This window comes from Crinia signifera, chromosome 19 (genome assembly GCF_055691185.1).
Source record: "Crinia signifera chromosome 19, ASM5569118v1, whole genome shotgun sequence".
NCBI classification, from domain to species: Eukaryota; Metazoa; Chordata; class Amphibia; order Anura; family Myobatrachidae; genus Crinia; species Crinia signifera.
The window spans coordinates 46,909,787-46,933,993 of NC_139226.1; the positions used below are offsets into that span (position 1 = coordinate 46,909,787).

At 44.7% G+C, this 24,207-nt stretch overlaps 1 protein-coding gene across 1 annotated transcript; it reads right to left on the reverse strand.

The window, feature by feature from the left end:
- Window positions 1–753: 753 nt before the first annotated feature.
- Window positions 754–23,427, reverse strand: HINFP (histone H4 transcription factor). Its single transcript, XM_083162487.1, has 9 exons — window positions 23,030–23,427; window positions 20,407–20,633; window positions 17,596–17,707; window positions 17,330–17,482; window positions 16,761–16,838; window positions 7,860–7,980; window positions 4,903–5,041; window positions 3,802–3,926; window positions 754–2,177 (listed from the first exon to the last, which is right to left on the reverse strand). The coding sequence occupies exons 1-9, from the start codon at window positions 23,190–23,192 to the stop codon at window positions 1,973–1,975; spliced, it is 1,323 nt and encodes a 440-aa protein (XP_083018613.1). The 5' UTR covers window positions 23,193–23,427; the 3' UTR covers window positions 754–1,972.
- Window positions 23,428–24,207: the final 780 nt, after the last annotated feature.

Genomic DNA, 24,207 nt, shown 5'->3' on the forward strand with positions numbered 1-24,207 from the left:
GTTGCACCACATCACAACTAAGACATTTTCAGATGAACACCCAACACTAGCATTGTTACACAGGATGGGTCGCCATTTGGTAGGACTGCAGCAATGGGTAATGAGGACACTACCTCCAAGAGTAGCAATAAGAGGTTTTTCAGTTACTGTATTTGGAGATATATTTAGAACCCATTTAATTCCCCTGAAATGCTTAGAACTGTATGTGACATAAGAAGCATTTGGCGTTTATATCATGTAAAAACAGTTAACAGGAAGTAGTTTGGACAATGTAATCGTTCCCATTACTGCCTCACAGCCCTGAGGTCTTAGGGTCCCATGGTGGGAAGTAAACCCAACTGTGTGGGGCTATATTCTCCCTGTGCAGGTGTGGATTTTCTCCCACAGTACAAAAATATACTGGTAGGTGAATTGGCTCACAACAAAAATGAATCCTAGTAAATGTGTTTAGGGCGGACTAGATGGGCCAAGTGGTACTTATCTGCCATCAACATTCTATGATTCCTCAATGAACCAAAGTGTATTTAACCCCTTCAGTGGCACTCCTGAGAATTTTTAGGAAGTGCTCTCCCTTTCTCCCCCCTCCCCCCCCAAAAAAACCCACAAAATGATGCTCCCACCTACCTTGACAAGGACAATCACTGTGCATGTATTGTCATCAGTATAAACATGTGGTTCCCCAGGAAGGACGGAGATCCGGATTATATACAAGTGTACAAGTCTAAAAGAGAACTACTTATTTTGCAAGACAGCTTCGTTTAAAAGGTCAGATTTTTAATCGATCAGAAAAACAGTGTGCCCCAAGCTCTGCCCAGAAAGGCCCATTATAGACCAGGTTTTAAGGATATCCATTCTTGAGCACAGATAGCAAAACAAAAATGACTGTGTTACTGATTAACTTAAGCTCAAGCATGGATATTCTTATAAATTAGGACTAAGGGGTAGATGTATGAAGCAGTGATAAAGAGAGAAGTGAGCCATAGAAGTGGCCCATTGTAACCAATCAGCTGCTATGTATCATTTCATTTTATGCAAATTATAGATGTTACTTTAGGGCGGATTGGTTGCCATGGGCCACTTCTCCTCTGGCTCTCTTCTCCCTTATCACTGCTACTATACCACTACTTATCATACATCTACCCCTGAGTGCTTTGAGGACTGAGCATGTGAGGATGCGGTCGCAAGGGGGGACAATCCACATACCCCCTTGTCAGGATTCCAGCGTCGGAATTTTGACCGCCGGGATTCCATACCGAATCCAGCATGTGAAACCCAGCACTGAAATATTATTTTTGATTTTCATCAAGTTTATACAACAATCCACACACAAAAAAAGGTCACAATGTAATACACAAATTGAATTGCACATAAAATGCACTGGGGACGGGAGTCAGATGGTAGGAGGCTGCTTCTATTTAAGGGGGTCCTCCAGTGTTTGATGATGGTAAATCTATGTAACAATTGTAGGGAAATCCTTTCTGCACAAACACGGGCACGCACAGTATGTGGCAATTAATTAAGCAGATGTAAAGCCAACAGGCAGGTGTGTGTCAGGCCATCAGATGTCCGTATTGGAATTGTTCCATAAAGTTGTCCAGCAATTCCAGTCTGTTAGCATGCAGTCATCACCCAGCTGCACCTCATGGGGTCCAATTGTTTGGACTTACTGATGAATAATCCAATTTCCAGGCCAAAAAGGTCCCATGGGCAGATCTTTACCTTAGTTAGATCTTTCTTCTGTAAGATGAATGCGTGGATGCACAAATCACACAGGGATAGCATCAATATATTAATAGAAGGCTGTATATACATGGAGATGTATATTGGACAACAATGTAGCAGATGGAAGTAGTTTCCAGAAAACGTTATTATCCCAGATCCCCACAAAGCCCCTGCGGACATTTGGTTGCTGAGCCCATTTCAGGTTTCATTATGGCATTGGTAATTCCTATCCGCCTCACTCTAACTGGAATCAGTAGTCCTTTTGTGCCACAGTCCTCTCATAATCTACTCCGTCCGTTCCAGTGCTGCCCCCCTGACCCAACACCAGGCATGTGGGTGCTTCCTCCAGCGGAACCCCCTGCTTCTCCCGTTCTTTCATCAGCTGCTCTGTAAGTTCTACACTCTCATATCTCACCAGCTGCAAGCGCAGAAAGCCGTCGTCGTGCTCTTTATACCTGGGAGAGAAAGATGAAATATGTAACCAGAAAATCTGCACCAATATATTTGTGTATATATATCATATCATATGTAGGTGGAACAAATGGAGAGTAGTGAGGCAGATTTGGAGAGCAGTAAAGTCTCGTGCCACATGTTTTGAAAGAGTTGTGTGATAGAATAGGTTTCAATTTGTAAGGCACTGTGGAGTATCTAGGTTTGCACCATATAAATAAATGGTACAGAGAAAAACATATGGTGAGTTATTCTAGGATTCATTTTGTTGGGAGCCAATTAACCTACCAGTATATTTTTGGATTGTGGGAGGAAACCATTATTGCCTCACAGCACTGAGGTCAATTAAGGTATCTTGTCCATCCATGGTCGACCAGGGTCAAGGTGCGGTATGAATGCACCAAAGCTTATATTATGGGTCAACCAACCCAGGAATTAAACCTGGGTTATAAGAAGGGTTAAACCAACATCACCCTCTGTATAATGGATGACCTGAGTTTAATGTGAAAGCATCGGACCCAGGTCGGTGCCAGGTCCAACCCAGCATTGCAATCTGAAAGAGTTCTACCATTACTGGTTTAAAAAACACATTTAGTAATAAGCAGGGAAAAAAACAGACGTCTGAAAGATTGGAAGGTTAAAAAGGAGCAACGTGCATATAATGGAAAGTCGAAAGAGAAGACTCATTAACGCGGGACAATAGCATGCAAATACCTCGGCCAATCTGTTCCAGGAAAGCCGCACTGAACAATACCAAAGATGTGTAGCGCCACATGCACTGAGTGAGTATATAGAGACAAGTCTAGAATGGCTATGTAACAAACTATACTACAGACACCATAATAATTGGTATTAAAATTCCCTGTACATAGAGGAAGCTTTCAATGAAGGAAAAGTCCCACTGATTATTAGACGAACAGATAGGTCAAAAAGAAGGAAGTGGCACAAATATCCGTAACCAGGACGACGAACCAAAAATTGCAGTAGGCAAATACCATGGAACTGTTGGACACTGTAAGAAACAAGATCAACTCTGGACTAGGGAGGTAAATGTGCCCTGCTTAGGATTATGGCGTTTCCCAAGCGGATGTAGAAAATGAGGGATCAGCAGCACTCCATGGTGTAGAGAGGGGGGGGGGGGGGATTAAATTCTGCATGAAGGATGCAATGTGCTGGTCCGGATCAGCACATTGTTAAATAGCTATTAGGGGTGCAGTCCATGCCAGTGCAGAGCTGAGTAATTGGAGGCAGATGCCTCAGTCCTTGTCACTTGCCTAAAGCACTCATCTTAAATTAGGTACGGGTGACAATATTCAGAGAAGGAATATTGGATGCAACAGGAATCATTTTACCTTATTATATAGTAATAATGATTACCCCCAAATATCAGAGCTGTAAGTATATATTCACATGATAAAACTGGTCATTCAATCGGCACTAATTACATAGTAAAAATAAAACATATGTAAATATGCCAATAGTGTTACTATGGCACCTTAATTGAGAAGTGATTATTACCAGATATCAGAGGGCAGTGAACTCTCATAATTTGGTAAAACAGAAGTTATAAATCCTCCCCTTGGATCTAATTACCCGCACCGGTGGTAGAGGAGGCGGCGGCGGCATTACCTGAACCGGGGGTGACCCGATGGCCACTTGAAATGATGTTTCTTACGCAGGTGAACAGTGAGGTTGTTCCCACGGGTGAAGCATTTCTCACACACGTGACATTTGTACCTGGGAGCGGAGTCGCCCTAAACAGTAAAAAGGGAAGACAAATAACCAGGTGTGTTGTGCACAAGTCACAAAGCACTTAACAAATACCACAATACTTAAAAAAGGCACTGACCGATCCCACCAAGTGTAGACCAATAATGTAATGGTGTAATGGCGGTGACACTCGCTACCAGAATAGAGGCACGGACCCTCACAAATACAAAATAACGGAAATAATGGAGAGATTATCATAGAGCCCGACACTCACATAACTAGTCCAGTTTTAACGGAATGGACATTTATGGAACACTCATAAAATACAGGACAAATATTTAGAAAAAAAAGCCACAAACTTCTCTATAGAGTCTATAAACTCTGCAATAGGCCTTCACTAATATGCAACATGTTAGTGATATAAATCATTAGCTGGTCATTAATAAAAGTTAGGAGCAGAGTAGTTAGTATTGTGTATTATTCAACAGTAGCAGGGTGCTATAGTGAGACATCTCTATGGTAAGAGACTCTCTCTCAAGTGCAAACTGCCCCCACACTAACATCCACTCCTCCTCGCCGCTGTGCAGGGGGCACATGCAACCGCAAAGGGAAATCATTTTTTCCCTTTGCATATGACCCAGACTAGGACCCTCTAACAAGCCCATGTAATGAGTAATGTATGGAAAATCAGTCACAGCTACATTGTACAGTAGGTCTGTATTGTAACTACCAGCCAGTGGTGGAGATCTGTCAGAAAATGAGACTGCTGTAACCCCTAGTGCCGTGACAGCGGCAAACTGCAGGAGCCCTTTAATAACTCAGCTTTACACACACACATACACACACGCACACACTGTAATTAAAATGTTGTGCTCAATAAAGTTAAACATTTATAAAAAAAAACACAACCAAACACACAATAGGGAACAAGATATGAGGTATGTGCTCACTGATCATAAAAACAGAACTGCATATTAAAGAACAATATTGGTGAGTGGAGCCGGGTCCCTGTCCTCTTACTTCGTGCACTTTCCTGTAATGAGCTTTGACAGAACACAGAGATCGGGCGCTGAAGCTGCATTCTTCATATTCGCAACAGTAGGCTGGCATTTTACTGTGCGTATCCAGATGCTTCCTCAGGTCCACCAGGTTCTTGCAGCTAGAGAAAGGAAAATCTGTCAGAGGACCGGTAGAGAGGATACACGACATAGGGCCTGATCCGGAGATACAAGCTAATTCCACTTCAGCTTACAATATCTACACAGTGACGGTATGCCACAGACACCTGGATTTGTATTGGGGGGGGGGGGGGGGGGGGGTTTACAGTGACGCAGCGTCACGGGTTGAGACATAAATAATAAATCAAACGACAGGCGGGTCATTGATTGGCTCTCTCAGCCAATCAGCAGCCTCCCATCAGGTGCTCACCGACCGGATAATCACTCGGAATCGGAAACCGAAAAGATCGGAACATTATCTGATCTGTAGAAAGATCTGCACTTTGTGCTATGTAATAAACTAAAGACTCACTAAATGGACTGTATGCAGGGAAATCATGCTCTGTGTTACAAAGAAACTATTCAAAATTCTACAAAAGCAGACAGGCAGAAAGGTAGGTACTTGTTTCCTAGCACGGCGCCCGTTGTGGGTCATCGCATACCTTAACCTAAGGTATGCGATGGACGCGACCGACGCAATATTTGGCTATTTTTAGCCTTTATTGCCGGCAATGAGAAAATCGCGTTGATCGCGTCCATCGCATGACATTATAATGGCATGCGATGCGACCGACGCGATCAACGCGATTTTACATAGGGAACAATGTTAAATGGGCCAATGACCCCGATTTTGGATTGTATAGGCACCCTAATGGGTAATGTGTATGTTAAATGCCCCCCCATTGCTAACGGCAACCCACGATTAATGCCAACCCCCACCATCCACGTCGGCGTGGAGTTGATTTTATATAGTGTGGCGAGCATAGCGAGCCACCGAGCCCGAAGCGTGGCGAGTGGCCGCGTAATACCTGTGAAGCAATGCGCGTCCGCTCGCCACGCTTGGGGCTCGCCACACTATATAAAATCAACTATATATATATATAAAAATTGGGGTCTGGGGGGGCTTTTAACATTGGGCCCAATGTAAAAATCGGGTCTCAGGGACCATTTTACATTGATTCCAATGTAAAAATTGCATCGATTGCATCGCATGCGATTTGGTTGCATGCAATGCGATCGATGCAATTAAAATCGCTGGCGCCGTGCTAGGAAACAAGTACCGAAAGGTACATATACACTTACAAGGGAATTACAATATAAATGGATACGGAAATAACTTGCAATTTCTAGCAATTTTTTTTCAGGAAAGGGAATCTGTTTTTTTTGTTTTGTTTAGTAAACGTGCAATTTTTAGTAACAGGAAAATGTGATCTTTTGGTAAAATGTAAAAAAAGATGGCGATTTCTGGCAATCAGCACAGCCCTGATTGGTTGAGGGGAGTCCCAGTCCCTCAGTACCGCAGGAGAGCCGCCTGTGAAAAACACAAGCAAAACTTCCCCCAGTATTTGGGAATGCAGGACTGGCTCAAAAGAGCCCGAGGCTAGTTATGCTCAGGTGAGGGGGACCCCACTACGTTTTTGTTTTGTTTTTTTACTTTTATACACTCACCTGCCAGAAGCAGGTCTAATTTTTTTGCGATATTTGGGAATTCCGGCGCCGACCTCATCGGTACCAGCATTCCAGCAGTCGTCTCCTGCAGATAGCCTGGATGCCAACGTCACTAAGTTGACTGCCAGCATCCCGATCTACAGGGAGGACTCTACCTTTATATACATTCAGAATAAGAACTAAAAAGAAAAAGAGTCGGCAATCAGAATATTAATAAACAGTTTTCTTCATTAAATTTTAAGAGCGTAACATGATCATAATACACCTTTGATCAATATAAGGGTAATTGCCCAATACGTATCCCACCAATCTCCTAGCTTAGGGCATTTGGGCACTCAGAACCTCCCATTATCACAGGTAAAACAATGTAAAAACATCAATCACCTTTTAAAACAGATAAATCAAAATAAACAGTAACTCCAACTCTCTGGGTAGGGTCACAATGACTCCAAACCAAATGTCCCTTATGTTCAGACAGCCTTAATAATTATTAGTCCCTATCATCCATGAGAAGGTGTATTTAAAACAAAACAAAAAAAGATGTTGAACCACATTACATGGATGTGATAATCACCTTCATGCAGACAATGCACTTTGATTACGGAGGTTTTCAGGCATAGACATTAAGTGTAGTCTTAAGGTGCCCACACACTAGAAAGATCTGCGATCTTAAGATGTGCACATAAATTAGCCTTCAAATCTTTGGTCTGCCCTGGACCAAAGATTTCAGGCAAGCGCACATCTTTACCAAAGATTTTTCTTAAGATCCCGTGTGCGTTCCTATGGATCTTTTGTTAAATCTTCTGATCTTTTGTGCAGCACGTAAGATCAGAAGATTCAGCCAAAGATCCACGGGAGCGCGCATCGGACCGATATCGGCCAAAAAATCGTTCTAGTGTGTGGGCACCTTTATAGAGCACAAAGTGTGCGTATCTGTTAAGTTACAAGTTCTAATTCGTTAGACATACAGTTATCCATTTCTATCATAGGGGGTAATTCAGACTCCCCCAAAGGGAAGGAATGGGCACATCTGTGTTTGTAGGGGTACATCCAGTGTTTTTATGGGCGCATTCACAGTTTTAATGGGAAATGCTGGGTGGACCCCAGTGACCGCCTCCTCGATGCCAATCATTCTGTGAATGTTCTGGCGAGTGATAAACTCCAGGGGTTTGCAGATGCATGACTATGCGTATACCATTGTGGACGAATTTGGCCCCATAGTTATCAACCTACTGTATTACGGACATTACAAGCTTACATGTGAAAATGCAGACATACATATAGGATCACAGAGAAAGCAGCCGATCTCACCTGTAATCACAGTTTTGACATTTGAATGGCCGCTCATCACTGTGCCGGAAACGAATGTGCGTGCGTAAAGTAGAAGGAAGTGGGCAAGTCATATCACACAACGGACACTTATAATGGTTCACTGCAAAACAGGGAGAAGCACAACAACATTTAAGTGGGCATTAGAAGACATTAATGCGTGTCCTAGCCACCTATAACTTGGGATGTCAGTCCTTCAGGGAGCTAGGGATCTAGTATATGAAGGGTCTAGTTCTAAAGGGTCAGCTTTAAATTAATAGCAGCGTTATACCGGCGTTCTATTAGTTATAACTTCATTGGATATCGATTGTGAATTGACTCCTCTCTCCATTCCATCAACAGGTAATCCTATTTCAGAATTATACTGCAGAATATCGCAGCTGCTTGCACTGATTTAGATAAGGTAATCCTATTTCAGAATTCTACTGCAGAATATCGCAGCTGCTGGCACTGATTTATATTAGGTAATCCTATTTCAGAATTCGACTGCAGAATATCGCTTTAAAACAGTAAAAACCTGTTATTGTGGTTTTATATCTGTGCTATTTTAAGAACTGAAAGCTCTAATGAGCAGGGCCCTCTCCTCGTGCTTTTCTTAGAATATATCTCGGTCACTGTTATAATTGCATCAGTGTTCAATCCACTGTTGCAACTGTCTTTTATTTACCATGTACTTGTGCTAATTTATATTTGTACTGTAAATCACAATCTTTCTTGTATTGTTCTTTGCTCATCTATGTATTGTCAGGCGCTGCGGAACCCTTGTGGCACCATATAAAAAGGGATTTTTGTAAGAACTTACCGTTTGAATCCCTTTCTCTGATATGGTCCTGGTGACACAGCTCAACATTGGGATGTAGGAGGGTCCATAGGAGCCAGGCACCTATCCTAAAGCTTTTGGAGGGTAGGCTCCTCCCTTCTGCATCCCAGACTCCTCAGTTCAATCTTGCAAAGCCACTGGAATACATTAACTCAGTACAAACGCCTGAACATATATGCACAATTTTAAAAATTTAACTTTTCAACCATATATAACATGAAACATCATGAACACTGGCATACTTACTGAGCGTAAGGGAGGGATCGCTGTGTCACCAGGACCATATCAGACAAAGGGATTTGAACGGTAAGTTCTTACAAAAATCCCTTTTTCTCTTTCAATGGTCCTGGTGACACAGCTCAACATTGGGATGTTCAAGAGCCGGTCCTTTGGGAGGGTACGCTCAGGTCTGCAGCTCTCATCACTGCTCGCCCAAATGATGTGTCCTCCGGCGCGAACTCATGGAACCTATAGAATTTGGCAAAGGTGTGAACAGATGACCAAGTGGCAGCCCTGCAAACCTGCTCAGCTGTTGCCCCATGTCGAACCGCCCAAGAGGTGGCAACCGACCTGGTGGTATGCGCGTTTATCCTGGCCGGAACAGGCCTACCAACCTTAGTATATGCAAAGGCAATGACAGAACGCAACCACCTAGCAATGGTCTGCTTAGAGGCAGGCCAAGCAATCTTGTGCACATCATACAAGACTAGAAAAGTATCAGTCTTCCTGACACCTTTCACCCTGTCCACATAAATGCGCAAGGCGCACACAACGTCCAAATTCCTCAATTTGTCCCTTTTTCTTGAACCCTCTGGGGGTTGAAACACAGGCAAAACTATCTCCTGATTTAAATGAAAAGCAGAGACTACTTTTGGTAAAAATTGAGGTAATGTTCAAAGAACAGCCCTGTCATCATGAAAAATAAGAAAAGGAGACTTGCAGGACAATGCTCCCAACTCCGAGACTCTCTTTGCAGAGGCAACAGCCAATAAAAAGACAAGTTTCCATGTAAGGAACTTAAGGTCAGCCGACCTTAACGGCTCAAAGGGCGCCCTTTGGAGACACTCCAGTACCAGTGATAAGTCGCAGGGAGCCACTGGTTGCTTGTAGGGAGGTTTCAATCTGGAAACCCCTTGAAGAAAGGTCTGCACCTCCGGTAGCATCGCTATCCTCTTCTGGAAATAGATAGACAGAGCTGAGATCTGTACCTTGAGTGACTGAAGGCTTAGACCAGACGAGAAGCCATCCTGCAAGAACTCAAGTAACTTTGAAAGTCGAAATCGAGACGTATGTGATTTGTGCCTTTCACACCATCTAATATAGGTCTTCCAGACCCTATAATAGTTAGCCGAAGACACCGACTTCCTGGCCTTTACTATGGTATTCACCACAGCCTCTGAGAAACCCTTGTTTCTTAAGATGGCGGTCTCAATAGCCAAGCCGTCACATTTAGCCGAGCTAAATCCAGGTGGAAGAACGGCCCTTGGCTTAACAGATCTGACCTCTGAGGTAGACGCCACGAGTCCACAGACAATCTCTGAACCCTGGAGTACCAGGACCTCCTTGGCTAATCCGGGGCTATTAGAATCACCGGGATTCCTTGGGATTGAATTCTTTTCAGAACCCTTGCCAGCATTGGGAATGGCGGAAAAACATAAAGCAGATTCCCCTCCCAGGGGATAGTCATTGCATCCACTGCTTCGGCCAATGGATCTCTTGTCCTGGCATAAAACCTGGGTACCTGATGATTGAACCTGGATGCCATAAGGTCCACATCCGGAGTTCCCCACCTCACTGAAATCTGGTGAAACACCTGTGAGTTCAGACTCCATTCCCCTTCGAGCAGCTCCTACCTGCTCAGGAAATCTGCCTCGACATTCTCCACCCCGGGGATGAATATCGCTGATAATGCTGGAACCTTCTGCTCTGCCCACAAGAAGATCCGGGAAACTTCCCACATGGCCAGCCTGCTGCGTGTGCCCCCCTGATGATCAAAGTACACCACAGCCGTGGCATTGTCCGTCTGAATCCGCAAAGGGAGACCCTGCAACCTTTCTCCTGCCATGGATATCACCTTCCACACAGCCCGCAGTTCCAGGATATTGATCGGCAGGGCAGACTCCTCAGAGGTCCACAAACCCTGAAGCCGTAGGTCTAAAGCAACTGCCCCCCAGCCCCTGAGACTGGCGTCGGTAGTGACTACCAGCCAGTCCCAGGACTGCAGAGACCGACCCCACTGAAGTGAATCCACCTCCATCCACCATTCCAGGGAAGACCGGGTTTCTGGAGACAACACTATCTGCTCTGACTTCATGGTCTGAGTATTACCTGACCAGGATGTCAGAATGTTCCACTGGAGTACTCGGGAGTGGAACCTGGCAAACTGTAGCGTCTCGAAAGTCGCCACCATTTTCCCCAGCAGCTTGAGACACCTCCAAACTGATGGACTCCGAGGCCCCAAAATCTCCCGAACCAAGATGGACATGTCCCTGGCCTTTGTCTCTGGTAAAAATACCCGATGTAGATGGGTATCCAGGATAACCCCCAGGAACTGGATTCTCTGAGACGGCACCAGCTGAGACTTTTGTAAATTTAAAAGCCAACCGTGAACTTGCAAAAACCTGATGGCTTCTTCCAAGTGTTTCTGCAAGACCTTCGTCGACTCTGCTTTGAAAAGCAGGTCGTCCAGATACGGAATCACAGTGATTCCCCTCAGTCGAAGAGCAGCCGTCATCACTGACATAATTTTGATGAATACCCTTGGAGTTTTGGCCTGACCAAAGGGCAACGCCTGAAATTGCAGATGCAGGTTTCCTATGGCAAGGATACAGCTAATAGTGCAAGCAGCCTAAGCTGACATGCACCAACAGGAAGTGCAGCTGTGTTCAGAGAATAATCAGATTGCAATTTAATCTTCCAAAGTATGAAAAATGTATTTTAAAAAGACAGTTGTATACATGAAATTAATAATAAAAGACTCATAATTAGAGAAGTGCACTTCATGAATAAAACAAGACCGACTAGACAAACAACATTTAACACAAACAATGCTTGGCATATGTATAGACAGGCTCAGATCTCAAACTTTTTGACATAATAGGCAAGGTACATGTTGTATAGTTCGTAATAAAGAAGAAGGAAGGAAATCAGTTTGTTTTTTGGCAAGAGAAGAGTGTGGGAGACCTCCCAAACCCATGGATAAAGGAGAGCCCTCCCACTTTCCGATCTGATTGGGACCCACTGTATACAAAAAAAAACAGAGAGTAAATCAAGAAAAACAATAACGAAGCAGGGAAATTATATATTGTTCATTTCGATAGTGTCGTTGAGGCCCAGTGGATTTAGAGTCCTCAGGCAGAAAATCCAATAGGCCTCTCGTTTGCACGAGGACTCTAAATCCACTGGGCCTCAACGACACTATCGAAATGAACAATATATAATTTCCCTGCTTCGTTATTGTTTTTCTTGAATTACTCTCTGTTTTGAAGTGCTTGTGCTGTATGGATGTGCCTGGTGATCTGTCTTGACAAAGGCCCTCTAGTGGCCGAAACGTCGACTCCAATACAAAAGTATGATGTTTTGTATCCTAAACAAGTACCATTAAACTGCAATTGATCTTATTGGTGAGTGCTCCTTGTGGATCTGTTTCTGGCTCTACACCTGTGCTATATACCTGTGCTATAATCGGACTGCGCCTGGCAAAAATGGCTGTGATAATATCTAAAGCAAGGTATTGCCCACACTTAAAACGGCTGCCGGAGGATTCGAATATGGACTATATGGATATTTTTGTCTATGGAGGGAAAACAGCCATAATATCCCTAAAAATGAGGCTTGTAACACATAAGCAAGACAAATATAGTGCCATTGAAAACGAGGCTGGGTATAGAAAAGCGCCACTGATATATGAAATCCTGTGGATAAATTCACCATGAGCCAATATGGCCACCATGCTATTGAAAACGAGGCTTGACCCGCAAAAACAAGATGGCCGCGGGAGGCTATAAATATGGCCTGATGAAAGAGGCTTGAGACGCATACCCGGAAGTGCGGCTGTGAGAACCCCGCGAACGGGACAGCTATTTAAAGAGGGCATTGTAAACACTACAGCACAAACTGAGGAAGCCGCTGACTACAGATTAGAGGTGGAGAAACGCGTTTTTGTAGCTGTATACTGGTTCCAGTCACCGCTGAGGTATCACCTCTGACTGCTGTTTGAACATCAACAGCAGATCCTGCACTTAAAAGTCTGGGCTGCCACTTAGATCCCTCCTCAGCCCTGCAAAACATCTTGCTGAGTGTGAGGGCGGACTGAGCATCGGACAATACCAGAGATAATTGTGGCTTTTCACCTACAGCCCAGACACTTCTATTTCTGAACGGGACTGGTAACTATACAACATGTACCTTGCCTATTATGTCAAAAAGTTTGAGATCTGAGCCTGTCTATACATATGCCAAGCATTGTTTGTGTTAAATGTTGTTTGTCTAGTCTGTCTTCATGAAGTGCACTTCTCTCATTATGAGTCTTTTTTATTAATTTCATGTATACAACTGTCTTTTTAAAATAAATTTTTCATACTTTGGAAGATTAAATTGCAATCTGATTATTCTCTGAACACAGCTGCGCTTCCTGTTGGTGCATGTCAGCTTAGGCTGCTTGCACTATTAGCTGTATCCTTGTCTCCACAGAGGCACACCACCTCTGATTACAGGGAGCAGCAGCAGTGTCCAGGCTAATTACCATTGAGTGTACATATTCCCTCTGATCCAAACCAGAGCTCCTAGGTGAGCTCTGGGTCACATCTATTTTCCTATGGCAAACCTCAGGAGAACCTGATGTTCCGGGTGGATAGGAACGTGCAGATATGCGTCCTGACATCCCATGGACGCCAAAAATTCTCCCTGGTCCAAGCTTAGCAGCACAGACCGCAGAGATTCCATCTTGTTATGGTCTACCCAAAGATGGAGATTCAAAGACTTTAAATTTAAGATTGGTCTGAAAGACCAGTCTGGCTTGGGTACCAAAAACAGAGTGGAATAAAAGCCTTTCTTCCACTCCGCTCGAGGGACCGGGATCACCACTCCTTTTTCTAACAGGGACTGATCCGCTCCCAAAAGAGCAGAACGGAGCCGTGACTCCTTTGGCATTGGTGTGGGTAGAAATCTCCTCGGAGGAAGACCCTTGAAGGGAATCCTGTACCCCTGGGATACAATGTCCAACACCCAAGGATCCCGGTCCAACAACGCCCAAGTGTCCCTGAACCATCTCAGACGCCCCCCCCCACACCTTGATCACCGCTGGGGGACTCCCCAGGTAGTCATGCTGAGGGCTTGTCCTCACCCTTGGTGCTCGGTTTCTTGTGGAAAGAACCGAATTTTGACTTTGGGGCCTTGCCCCTGGAGGACTGGAACTTTCCCCTGAATGATTGTCCTCGAAAGGACGCACCCCCTCTAGAGGAGGGCCGAAAGGACGGCCTAAAGGCTGAAATCTTGAGGCCTGTTTTGCTGCAGGAGCCGGCAGGAAAGTACTTTTGCCTCCCGTGGCCTGCTTAATAATCTCTTCTAGCTCGGAACCAAACAACAGCTTTCCTTTGAAAGCCAACGCCTCTAAGGCCTTTTTAGATTCATTATCCGCCTCCCAGGCTTTCAGCCAAAGCACTCTCCTGGCATTGACGGACACCGTGGATACTCCTTAGCCTCAAGCACATACTCCGCAGCTGCTTTCAATTTCTCAGCTAGCAGTAACACACATGGGTCAGCATGTAAAATAGTACATAAGTCACTGGCCCAAACAATCATGGCCTTGGAGACCCATGCTGATGCTATAAGAGGGCGTAAAGTGAAACCCACCCCTTCAAAAATAGCCTTGAGGTTACCTTCAAGCTTCTTGTCTACGGGGTCCTTAAAGGCTGCACCCCCTGGACAGGTAGCACAGTGGCTTTAGAAAGCCGTGCCACGGAAGCATCCACCACTGGAACTTTTTCCCAGAGGTCCGCATGAGCCTCAGGCATGGTGTACAGACTTAAATATCTCTTAGGCATCTGAAGCCTTTTATCGGGCGTTTTCCAAGCCCCTTCCAGCAAATCCTGTAAACCTTCATCAGCAGGGAAGGTAAGTTTCCTTACGCTGCCGCTTAAATACTCCTTTTGCAGGACAAATTCAAAGCCTGTTTTACAGCAGTAATCAAATCCTCCACCCCTGAGGCCGAGGAATCCTCAGAATCATCACCCTGATCCCAAGGGATGTCTGTGCACTATCCCTCCTCTCCAGATTCAACAGCAAGCCAAGGCACTGAATAAGACCTCTTAGGAGTCCCCACAGTATCACTATCAAATCTGTCAAACAAATCATTAAATCTGCTGATCCCTTTTGCAGTATCCTGCATGACCTGAAGGAGCCCAGGATCTGCTTGCGTCAGAGGCAAGGAGCCAGAGGACTGCTGAGATGATGACATAGGTCTAAGGGAAGATACCAGCACATCACTCTGCCTGTCCAGCAATTGCACTGGCCCACGCAGGTTCCGATTGCTCTACCCTCTAAGGGTTCACTGCCCATGGGTCTCACACCAGCGCAAGTAATACACAAGCCCCCCTTGGCCATCTGTTCAGGGGCAAATTTTAGTGTACACACACTACAAGCGCACAAAGCATTAAGGGCTCCCTCCCCCAAAGCCACAGACTGTTGCTCAGACATGATGCAAAAGGTAACACAGTCACAGTGCAAGATGTACAGGCGTTTTATACAGAGCCAGTGCACAACAGTCACTTATCTGTCTGAAGTTTTCAGTAGTGGGGAAAACGATGCCCAGGAAATCCAATCACACTGCCAGGATCTGTCAGCCCGCTCAGCTCCGCTGCAAGCGTTCCGAATGGCGCCAAACAGAGTGAGGGAAGAGACCAAGTCCCTGCTGCTGCGGGGTCCGTGGCTTCTTGGCGCCAACCACCCCCAGACAGCCGCTCCCACTGCAGGATTTCCAAGTTCCAGTGTCTCCCCCTCTGCTGGGGACCACTTGGAACATGCCTGTAACACACTGCTGTCCTCTCACACAGGAGCTCAATGTGTAAGCTCCGCAGAAAATGGCCGCCGCCATCATGGAGCGCCTGTCCCCCATGATCCCCACCTAGTGTGAAGCCGGTTTCAGAGCGCTCCGGAGCCCAGGCAGCTTCTTAATAGAAGCTGTAAGGGAGACCAGACAGTGTCTCCCCTGTGCGCAGTGAGCTGACAGGACGCGCTTCTGTCAGCTCCTGCTGCGCTGTCAGTGTGAGGATTCAGTGAGAATCCTCAGCACTGCGCCTACCTAGCTAGTGTAAAAGTTAATAAAATAAAAAACTCCTAACTAACTCTAATCCTTTGGCTGCTCTTGCAGCCCTTTAGAATAGCACCCACTCCAGTGGGCACCTAACACGAACTGAGGAGTCTGGGATGCAGAAGGGAGGAGCCTACCCTCCAAAAGCTTTAGGATAGGTGCCTGGCTCCTACGGACCCTCCTACATCCCAATGTTGAGCTGTGTCACCAGGACCATTGAAAGAGAAATAAACAATAATAATAACTTAGATATATTGGGATAGTGTTATTGATCTTACATTTGTTAGGTCTGATTAGCACCTTTTGCTGGTAGGGAGGTGTATTGGGAGGGGCAGTTTATTCAGGATATGCCCTGCACAGAACCATCCACCTGAAGCATATCCTGCCCGCAGAGAAACCATCTGAGGCAACCATCTGGGTGCACTGCATAGGTCAGCGCTGGCAAGGTGTGCAATCTGCAGAGGTACACATTACATATAAGCCTTAGTTTTAGTGTGCTCTAACAGCAAAACTGTGGCAGGACATGATGGTATATGTTAGTTCCACACGTTGACTTTCCTACCCTATAACATGGTTGAGGATGCTTTATTCTTTATGAAAACCACTTTATTTCTCTAAGACAGCGGGCAAAAAGGGAGCTCATGCATAGTTATTCATGGAAAAAGAAAATCTAATTAAGCACAGGGTAAAACAGGAGATCATTGGAAGAGAAAATATATTCCTAAAACAGCAATTCCATTTGGTTAAAGCTTACCGTGGTTTCGCATGTGATCCCGCAACAGGCGTTCCGTTGCAAATCTCTTAGAACAATGTGTACACTGGAATCTATGTTCTGCATGCGTAGGAGAAGAAATGGTCAGATTGCTATACGTACACATAACTGCAGAAATAGTAGCAGACATTCCGGGCTCGATGTACCAGATAGGAAAGCCAGTGACCGCCCTGTCATTGCCCCCCCAAACCCTTTAAGCCTACAGTACAATAACCCAGCTCCAGTGAAACACAGAAAGGGTTTACTACCTACTACCTATACATAAATCATAACAGCCAAATGTCCCAAATTCTCAATTTAATCCCTAATCACTGTTCTACGATTTGGGGTATTTATTAAGGTGAATTGCTCAGTTGAGTGGCAATGGTTATTAGGAATACACCCCCCCCCCCCCTCTGAGACCCATTTGCTAGGGCAGAGCCATTTTGTGTACACATTATCATATAAAAGCACTTGTTCAATGGCGGCCTTTGTGAAACACCACAACAAGTAATTTTCCCTTTAAATTATTATAATGCTGGAGCAAATCTACCAAAGTAAGGGACACTCACGGTCTAGTGAGGTTTGCCGTCTGAGGTGGTCGTAGAATTTGGTATTGTTTGAGAACATGCCGCCACAGTTGGGGCAGGACACTACTTTCTCTTGCGTGTGACTCCGCAGGTGCTCCCTCAGCTTGCATCGGCTCTTACTGGAGCAGTCACAGTCTGTCAGAACAGAAGAAGAATAGAAACAGACGCTGAGGGACTGACGTATATAGGAGCAGAGAGAAGCTCAATACACACCAGCTGCATAGTAAATTGTTCTAGGCTAACCTCACCTTTCCACCCGCACATAAGAACCCGGTTCTCTTTACCAGCCACTTCATATTCTGTGCTCAGGCCGTGAGAGTCCACGTGTCGGTAATACCACTCTGCATTGTCAAACGAGCTCTGTAGTGGAAAGAACAAATTGAGAGATAATTACAGGGTGAGGGGGATATGGGGAGACAGGTACTTTACGGAGCCCATTGAGATTACTAAGAATATTTGGTAATTAGATCTTAATTCGTATAAACCTTTCACGTTTCCACAATCAGCCATGTTTTTGAGGCTCAAGGTGCAGAATTGGAACCTCAGTTGTTACATTGATGTTTAAGAATCTGATTCCTCTGCTGACTGCTCCGCCCACCTGCAGCACTCTTTCGCCTCGGAGGAGACAGATGATAAAGGTCACATTTGACCTCTAACGTCTGACAGGGAGCACAGCTCTGCAGGGCTACCCGGAAGTACTGTGGCACAGACACCACATGGAGACAATACTGCTTTCTGCAATGCTGTTATAACATGATACCCTTGGCCACGAACATTAAACTCCTAACCTAATAGCCCTGGCAACCAGCTGGGAATTTAAAATACATTAAAAGCTTTACTGTGGAGCATAATGTGTCACAGGCCTTATAGTGTCTGGCATAATGTGTTGCAGTATGTAGCATAATGTGTGATAAACATAGCAGTGTGGTATAATGTGTCAGGGGAATTACATTGTGTGGTATAATGCGTATGGGGCATATTTCGGTTATTAGACAGATTTGATTAATTTTTTTACAAAAAAATTGAGTACCTCTTCAGGAGATGTAATTTATCTTGAGTAGCTCACACCTAATTAAGGTTGGAGACCATTAGCACAACCACATCCCTAACGAATTTGCTTAGCAACAAACCACTGGTCATTGCAGTCATTAAACCTTCACATGAAGCCCACAATTCTAACCAGGTGAAGGGTTTATAACAATTAACTACCCTGATTTTGTAAATGTTAATTCTAGAATAGCTGTACTTACATACAGTTCTGTACTTCATTAAAAATAGTATTTTGTACTGCACTATGGTAGGCCTGGGGTCTTTCTGTTGGTATTTTTAGCACTAAGAGCAATATTAGAGGAAGTTCCCCTATATTAAACAAGACTGGGCTAAGTCATTGATATGCAACAAATATATCTGTTTAGAAGTGTTTGATGGATCCTGTATATGAAAATACAAAAGAACTTGGCATGGGAAAAAAAGCCACTGGCGCGGCACCAAGGCACGTTGTATATCTGTCATTCACACACACATACAAGTGTCACATACCAAATTATTCAGCACAATCTCCTGTCCAAGCTGCATCACACAGTGGGTACGTTTAATAAGATGCAAATTCTATTGAAGATGGGATGTTGCCCATAGCAACCAATCAGATTCTACATCTTTTTGTATTTAGCATCTTCTATAAAATAATAGATAGAATCTGACTGGATTACCCCAGTAAATAAAATGCAGAATCAGGTAAAAGCATTAAAAGAAAAAGAAAGATGTCCGGCACTTGCAGAATCAAACAGGAGAGAGGCGATGTTTGGCAATTAAGCATCCAAAAGTATTAGAATAATGATGTATGCCTGAAATATGTGAATGGATGGATGGAATACAAAACCGGCTACTTCCAAACGGATGATAATGTAAAGAATATTTGCTGACTGCGAAGAACTGCGGTGCCTTATAAACTAACATGAACAACAATAACAAAGGACCTGTCACCTAACCGGTGTATAAAGCCATTTCAGCAAGTTTATATAATATGCATAAGAATGTAGCCTAGCCATCAATAACAGATGCATTCTGTCTGTGACTGGGTGATGACAGGCTGCATCCTCAAACAATAGCTTCAAAGCGATCCATTTAAAGATCACACTTCACTTGTATCCCTTCTAATATTTAACAGTTACATAGAACCATAGAATGTGACGGCAGATAAGAATCACTTGGCCCATCTAGTCTGCCCCTTTTTTAAACATGTTACCTCAAACCATATTTGATCCTTATTTTTTTGTAAGGATATCAATATGCCTATCCCAAGCATGTTTAAATTGTACTACTGTATTTGCGTCTACCACCTCTGATGGGAGGCTACTCAACTTATCTACTACTCTTTCTGTGAAGTAATTCTTCCTCACATTTCCCCTGAATCTTCCACCCTCTAGTTTCAGTTTTAAACAGTTTTTAATACAAGCGGATAAGACAATTTTACGTTTTCTGCCAGATATTGGGTTGTGTTGTATTGCGAGCTCCACAACACTAGTACCCCTTTCACACCAGAAAATGCCGGGACTTACCCGGGAATACAGTCCATGGACATTTCCGGGTTGGCCCCTTTCACACCAGCCTAGTCCCTGCATTTTCTGGTGTGAGGGGGGAGAGTTGGTGCGGGAGGTGGGGTGAGTGTGATGATGATGCCAGGGCCGGCCCGGGATTGGCTCGGAGCTGGGATGCAGGTGTGCATGTGTGCGATTGGGATTGCCAGACCGCCACCCACACGCCCCACCCCCACACAGATGGGATCCCCCGGGTCCGGCAACCTGGCTGCCACCATCTCCAAGACACCACAGGCAGCCTCCGGCCCCTACTGATGAAAACATACCACCATCACCTGCTATCCCCCCACCACTCAGCTTTGTCCCCAGCTGTCACCGGGTAAGTACCTTTCACACCAGCCTGTATCACCAGACTTTCACACCAGCGCTAGTTGCGGATTGTTCCCGGGGCCAACCCGGGAATTTTGAGTGGTGTAAAAGGGGTATTACAGAAACAAACACTGCAGAGACCTAAGGCCTTACCTCACACTGATCCCACAAACACATGAAGCGGTCCTGGAGTTCTGGAATCATGTTGCGGCTCTGAATGTCTAGCTGGCACGGAATTAGATCTGGCTGGCTCTGCAGGGCTTGGAGTCCAATTTGTTTAAGCTTCGTATGGTAACAATGGAAATAAACATGGCGGACAAGGTCTACTTGGCTATCCAGAGAGAAAAATCCACACTCCTGCCACAGGCAACAGAACTCATCTGCAAAAGAAGAGTTACTGTTATATACAGATACAGGAACATGTAGTACTGTACACGCGCTGCATGCCAAAAAAGTAATGCTCAGCTGACATTATTGAATTATCAGCCTGAATTTCAGAATATCAATGGATCAGGCCGATAACTGCATAGTGTGTAGCTGCAACCAATCAGCAATGATCCTCTGGTGAGAAACATTCTAACCGGCCAGACTGGTCTGATTATTGGTTGGTTATATCTAGCATTGCATAAACTGTCACGACCAACCTTTACCGTTTCTACACAGGGAAGGAGCAGGCATGGGTTTCCTCCCCAGAATAGACCGACAATGTATGCCCAGCATAAGAAGTCAGACAAAAAAATTATTCGTATTTATAAAGCGCCTTTCTCCAAGGGAACTTCGTATCTGCATGAAATAAACCATTTTATAATGGAGGCAGCCATCTTGGAGAAAATAAAATGGTTACGGTAGATGAATAAAAAACGCAAATAGATTACAAAATATTCACAGAAATATTAATTTCTTGGATGGTCCCAAAAAAGTACAAGATGAGGCAGCCATTTTGTGCTCACTGCATTTTGTGCTTACTGCATTTTGTGCTTACTGCATAGGCTACAGTGATAATCAATTAGTTGAGGCCAGAGTCATAATAGTGCAATATGAAACAAGCCTGGAGATGTGTCCACCTATATCTATGGGATAGGATGCACAAGCAGCTTCTGCTGATTCAAATAATATGCAGCATGCCTGTATTCAGTGTTTGACTGTGGCTGTATCTGCTTTAAAATGTTAATGCCCCAGTGTTTCCCTGGAAAAGTTTCTGTCAGCTATCCAGATACCAACTCAAATTGACAAATTCATGTTATTAATTCACAGCAATAAAAAACAGATACAGTCAGCTTCTGATCACTAAACATTCCAGCTGAGGGTGTAGCCTGCCTGTAAATGTGTTTCTGGGTCACATCTAGATACCAGCCAAGCGACTCACATTATGAGCAATGACCATTAACAAGAACTGAAGCATGTTTATGTGTCACATAAAAACCATACAGTGAGATTATAAAATGGGCCCTATGTACAAAGCCTTATGTAGGGGAAACACACTGCTATTTACTCTTATTTATTTATTTATTTGCAGTTTCTTATATAGCGCAGCAGATTCCGTTGCGCTTTACAATAGTAAACAGTGATAAAACAAACTGGGTAACAACAGACAGACATGGAGGTAGGAGGGCCCTGCTGCAAGCTTACAATCTATAGGGAATATAGGAGGGAAACACAAGGACAGGCACCAGTAATAGCATAGCAGTCCCAACAAGTTACAAGTCCAGAAGGGAAGCTATATAATACATAAGTGCCTCAGAGGGTTATGCGTGTAGAACTTAAATATGATAGGCTTGCCTGAAGAGGTGAGTTTTCAGGGAACGCTTGAAAGTTTGGAGGCTAGCGGAGAGTCTCTTGATTAAATCTGTGCCCTGCCCCCCCCCCCCCCCTCCTCTAGCAGCGCCCTGCTAGAACAGCCTGCTGCCTGTCCCCACCGTGGCACATGGGGAAGCCCAGCGCCGCCGTAGATACCAGCGCTTCCCCGGCAGTGACATCAGCGGGCCCGATCCGCCAACTTTATGCTGCCCCCGTGCAGCACCACCCTGCCCTGCCCCTAGAAGGAACACTAATAAGCAAAATCAAATAGAAAAATAGACAAAACCGAACTGTGTGTACGCCCTATTAGAGAAAGTTAAGTGGGGAAAAATGCTACTTTTCATTCACTTTATCATACTCAGTCTAAGGCTTAGGGCAGTGGTTCCCAAACTGTGCGCCTAGGCTCCCTGGGGTGCCTCGGAGCACTTGCAGGGGTGCCTCAGGTTGGTGGTCCAGAACCAAATCAAATTATTTATGGCCAATGAAACAGGCAAAATCAGTGCTTGGGAAAAGTTTGGGAACCTCTGGCTTAGGGTTTTAGGCAAGTCCCTATAAACCAAAGATCAAAGTGCAATAGAAGCAACATTCCTGAAGTCAGGCTTCATACCTAACTTTGCTTTATTAAAGCTGCAATCCCAGCACGCCATCTACCAGCGCCACAGCGACCCTGCATATTATTTCTGGGGCTTGACGATTTACCTGTGCGACACTTTATGTAATGGAATTGCACATCTATAACACATGCAATAGTAGTTGGTAACGCAACTTACTCTACAGCACCACACTGCACTTTATGGATTACAGGCATCAGCCACTAAAGTGTTTTCAGTATTTAAGGAGACGTTTTACCATATGGGGCTGGAGTTGATATGATGAGTGCAGCACAATTAATATACTTCTATATAAGTGTCACAGCAGTAGCGTAACCCCTGGAAATGACCAGAAATGATTTATTCCCATGGAAATGTCATGCTCTCACCCTCACAATCCATGTGCTCCTCTCCAGTCCTGAGCTGCTGGACCCCGAGGTGATCAGACACATGAGAGCAGAATTCTTCCATCCTGGAGGACACATAGGTGCAGGAGCTCCACTCACACTGCAGCAGTAAGCTGGCACTGCGCTTCCCCCCTTTCCCTGCCATCCAGCCCCCAGCACTGGCTGCAGTTCGTACCACACAGCTTGCCAATACTAGATAGCACAGCGCCGTGCCATCAATAGCCCAGCGGGGCAGTAAGTCACCCCACGGCCACTGGACCTGCAGCACCTTTCTACCTACATATACATATACACATATGATTATGCACACACAAGTTATCAGAAACCCGCTTCCGTGCCTCTATCCAATCACATCCCTCATCAGGACGGCAACAACGTGTCTGTAACTGTACATGAGCCAATCAGCCTGCAGCTCACAGCCACAACACGGAACTAACCTTCCTTCACCAAGGAAACGGTGCCTCAGTATAATGAGTCCTCTGGAAACTAAGATAATAACTAGAGTTCTCCACGGTGTGTGTCTGACACCACCCCAAGAAATTTAAGAAAACCTCATTTTGTGCCCCGAGCCTTGCAAATTTGTACATGGCTGAGTGTGAGACCGATACCATCAAAGATGAGTTGAGTGCCAACATCATTTTCCTAAAGAGATATATTGATGATATTATCATCATATGTAATGGGGATCAGGATTCATTTGATAAATTTGTCGACAGGCTAAATGTCAACACTTATAATCTAAGGTTTACGTCGTCTTTTCACAAAACCAAAATTGAATTTCTTGACATTGTGCTGGATGTCGGAGGCTTCCCTGCCAAGAAAAAAATCCAGACGTCCACCTTCTTCAAGCGTGTGGACGCGAACAGTTATCTCAAATATTCCAGCTGCCATTTAGGAGCGTGGAAAGATCCCTTATTCGCAGTTTTTGCAATTAAGAAGGAACTGTCCGAGCCTTACACTCTTTGAGGAACAGGCTGTATATGTTAACAGATTCAGTGAAAAAGGGTACCCCCATGGTGTGATTGAAGGGGCCCTTAAACGAGCAAGTAATCTTGACAGAAAAAAGCTTTTTCAACCCCAAAAAATTATGCCGGCAGCAAAATCGCATACAGATAACTCCAGTGAGGCTATGTTTATCACACAATATAGTGCACATGAGA

Coding starts and splice junctions, on each gene's coding strand:
- HINFP (XM_083162487.1), bottom strand. CDS start 23,192: ATGGCAGGGAAAGGGGGGAAGCGCAGTGCCAGCTTACTGCTGCAGTGT. Junction 3,927..4,902: donor ATTACAGGAAAGTGCACGAA/GTAAGAGGACAG, acceptor TTTACTGTTTAG/GGCGACTCCGCTCCCAGGTA. Junction 2,178..3,801: donor TCGGGTCACCCCCGGTTCAG/GTAATGCCGCCG, acceptor TTTCTCTCCCAG/GTATAAAGAGCACGACGACG.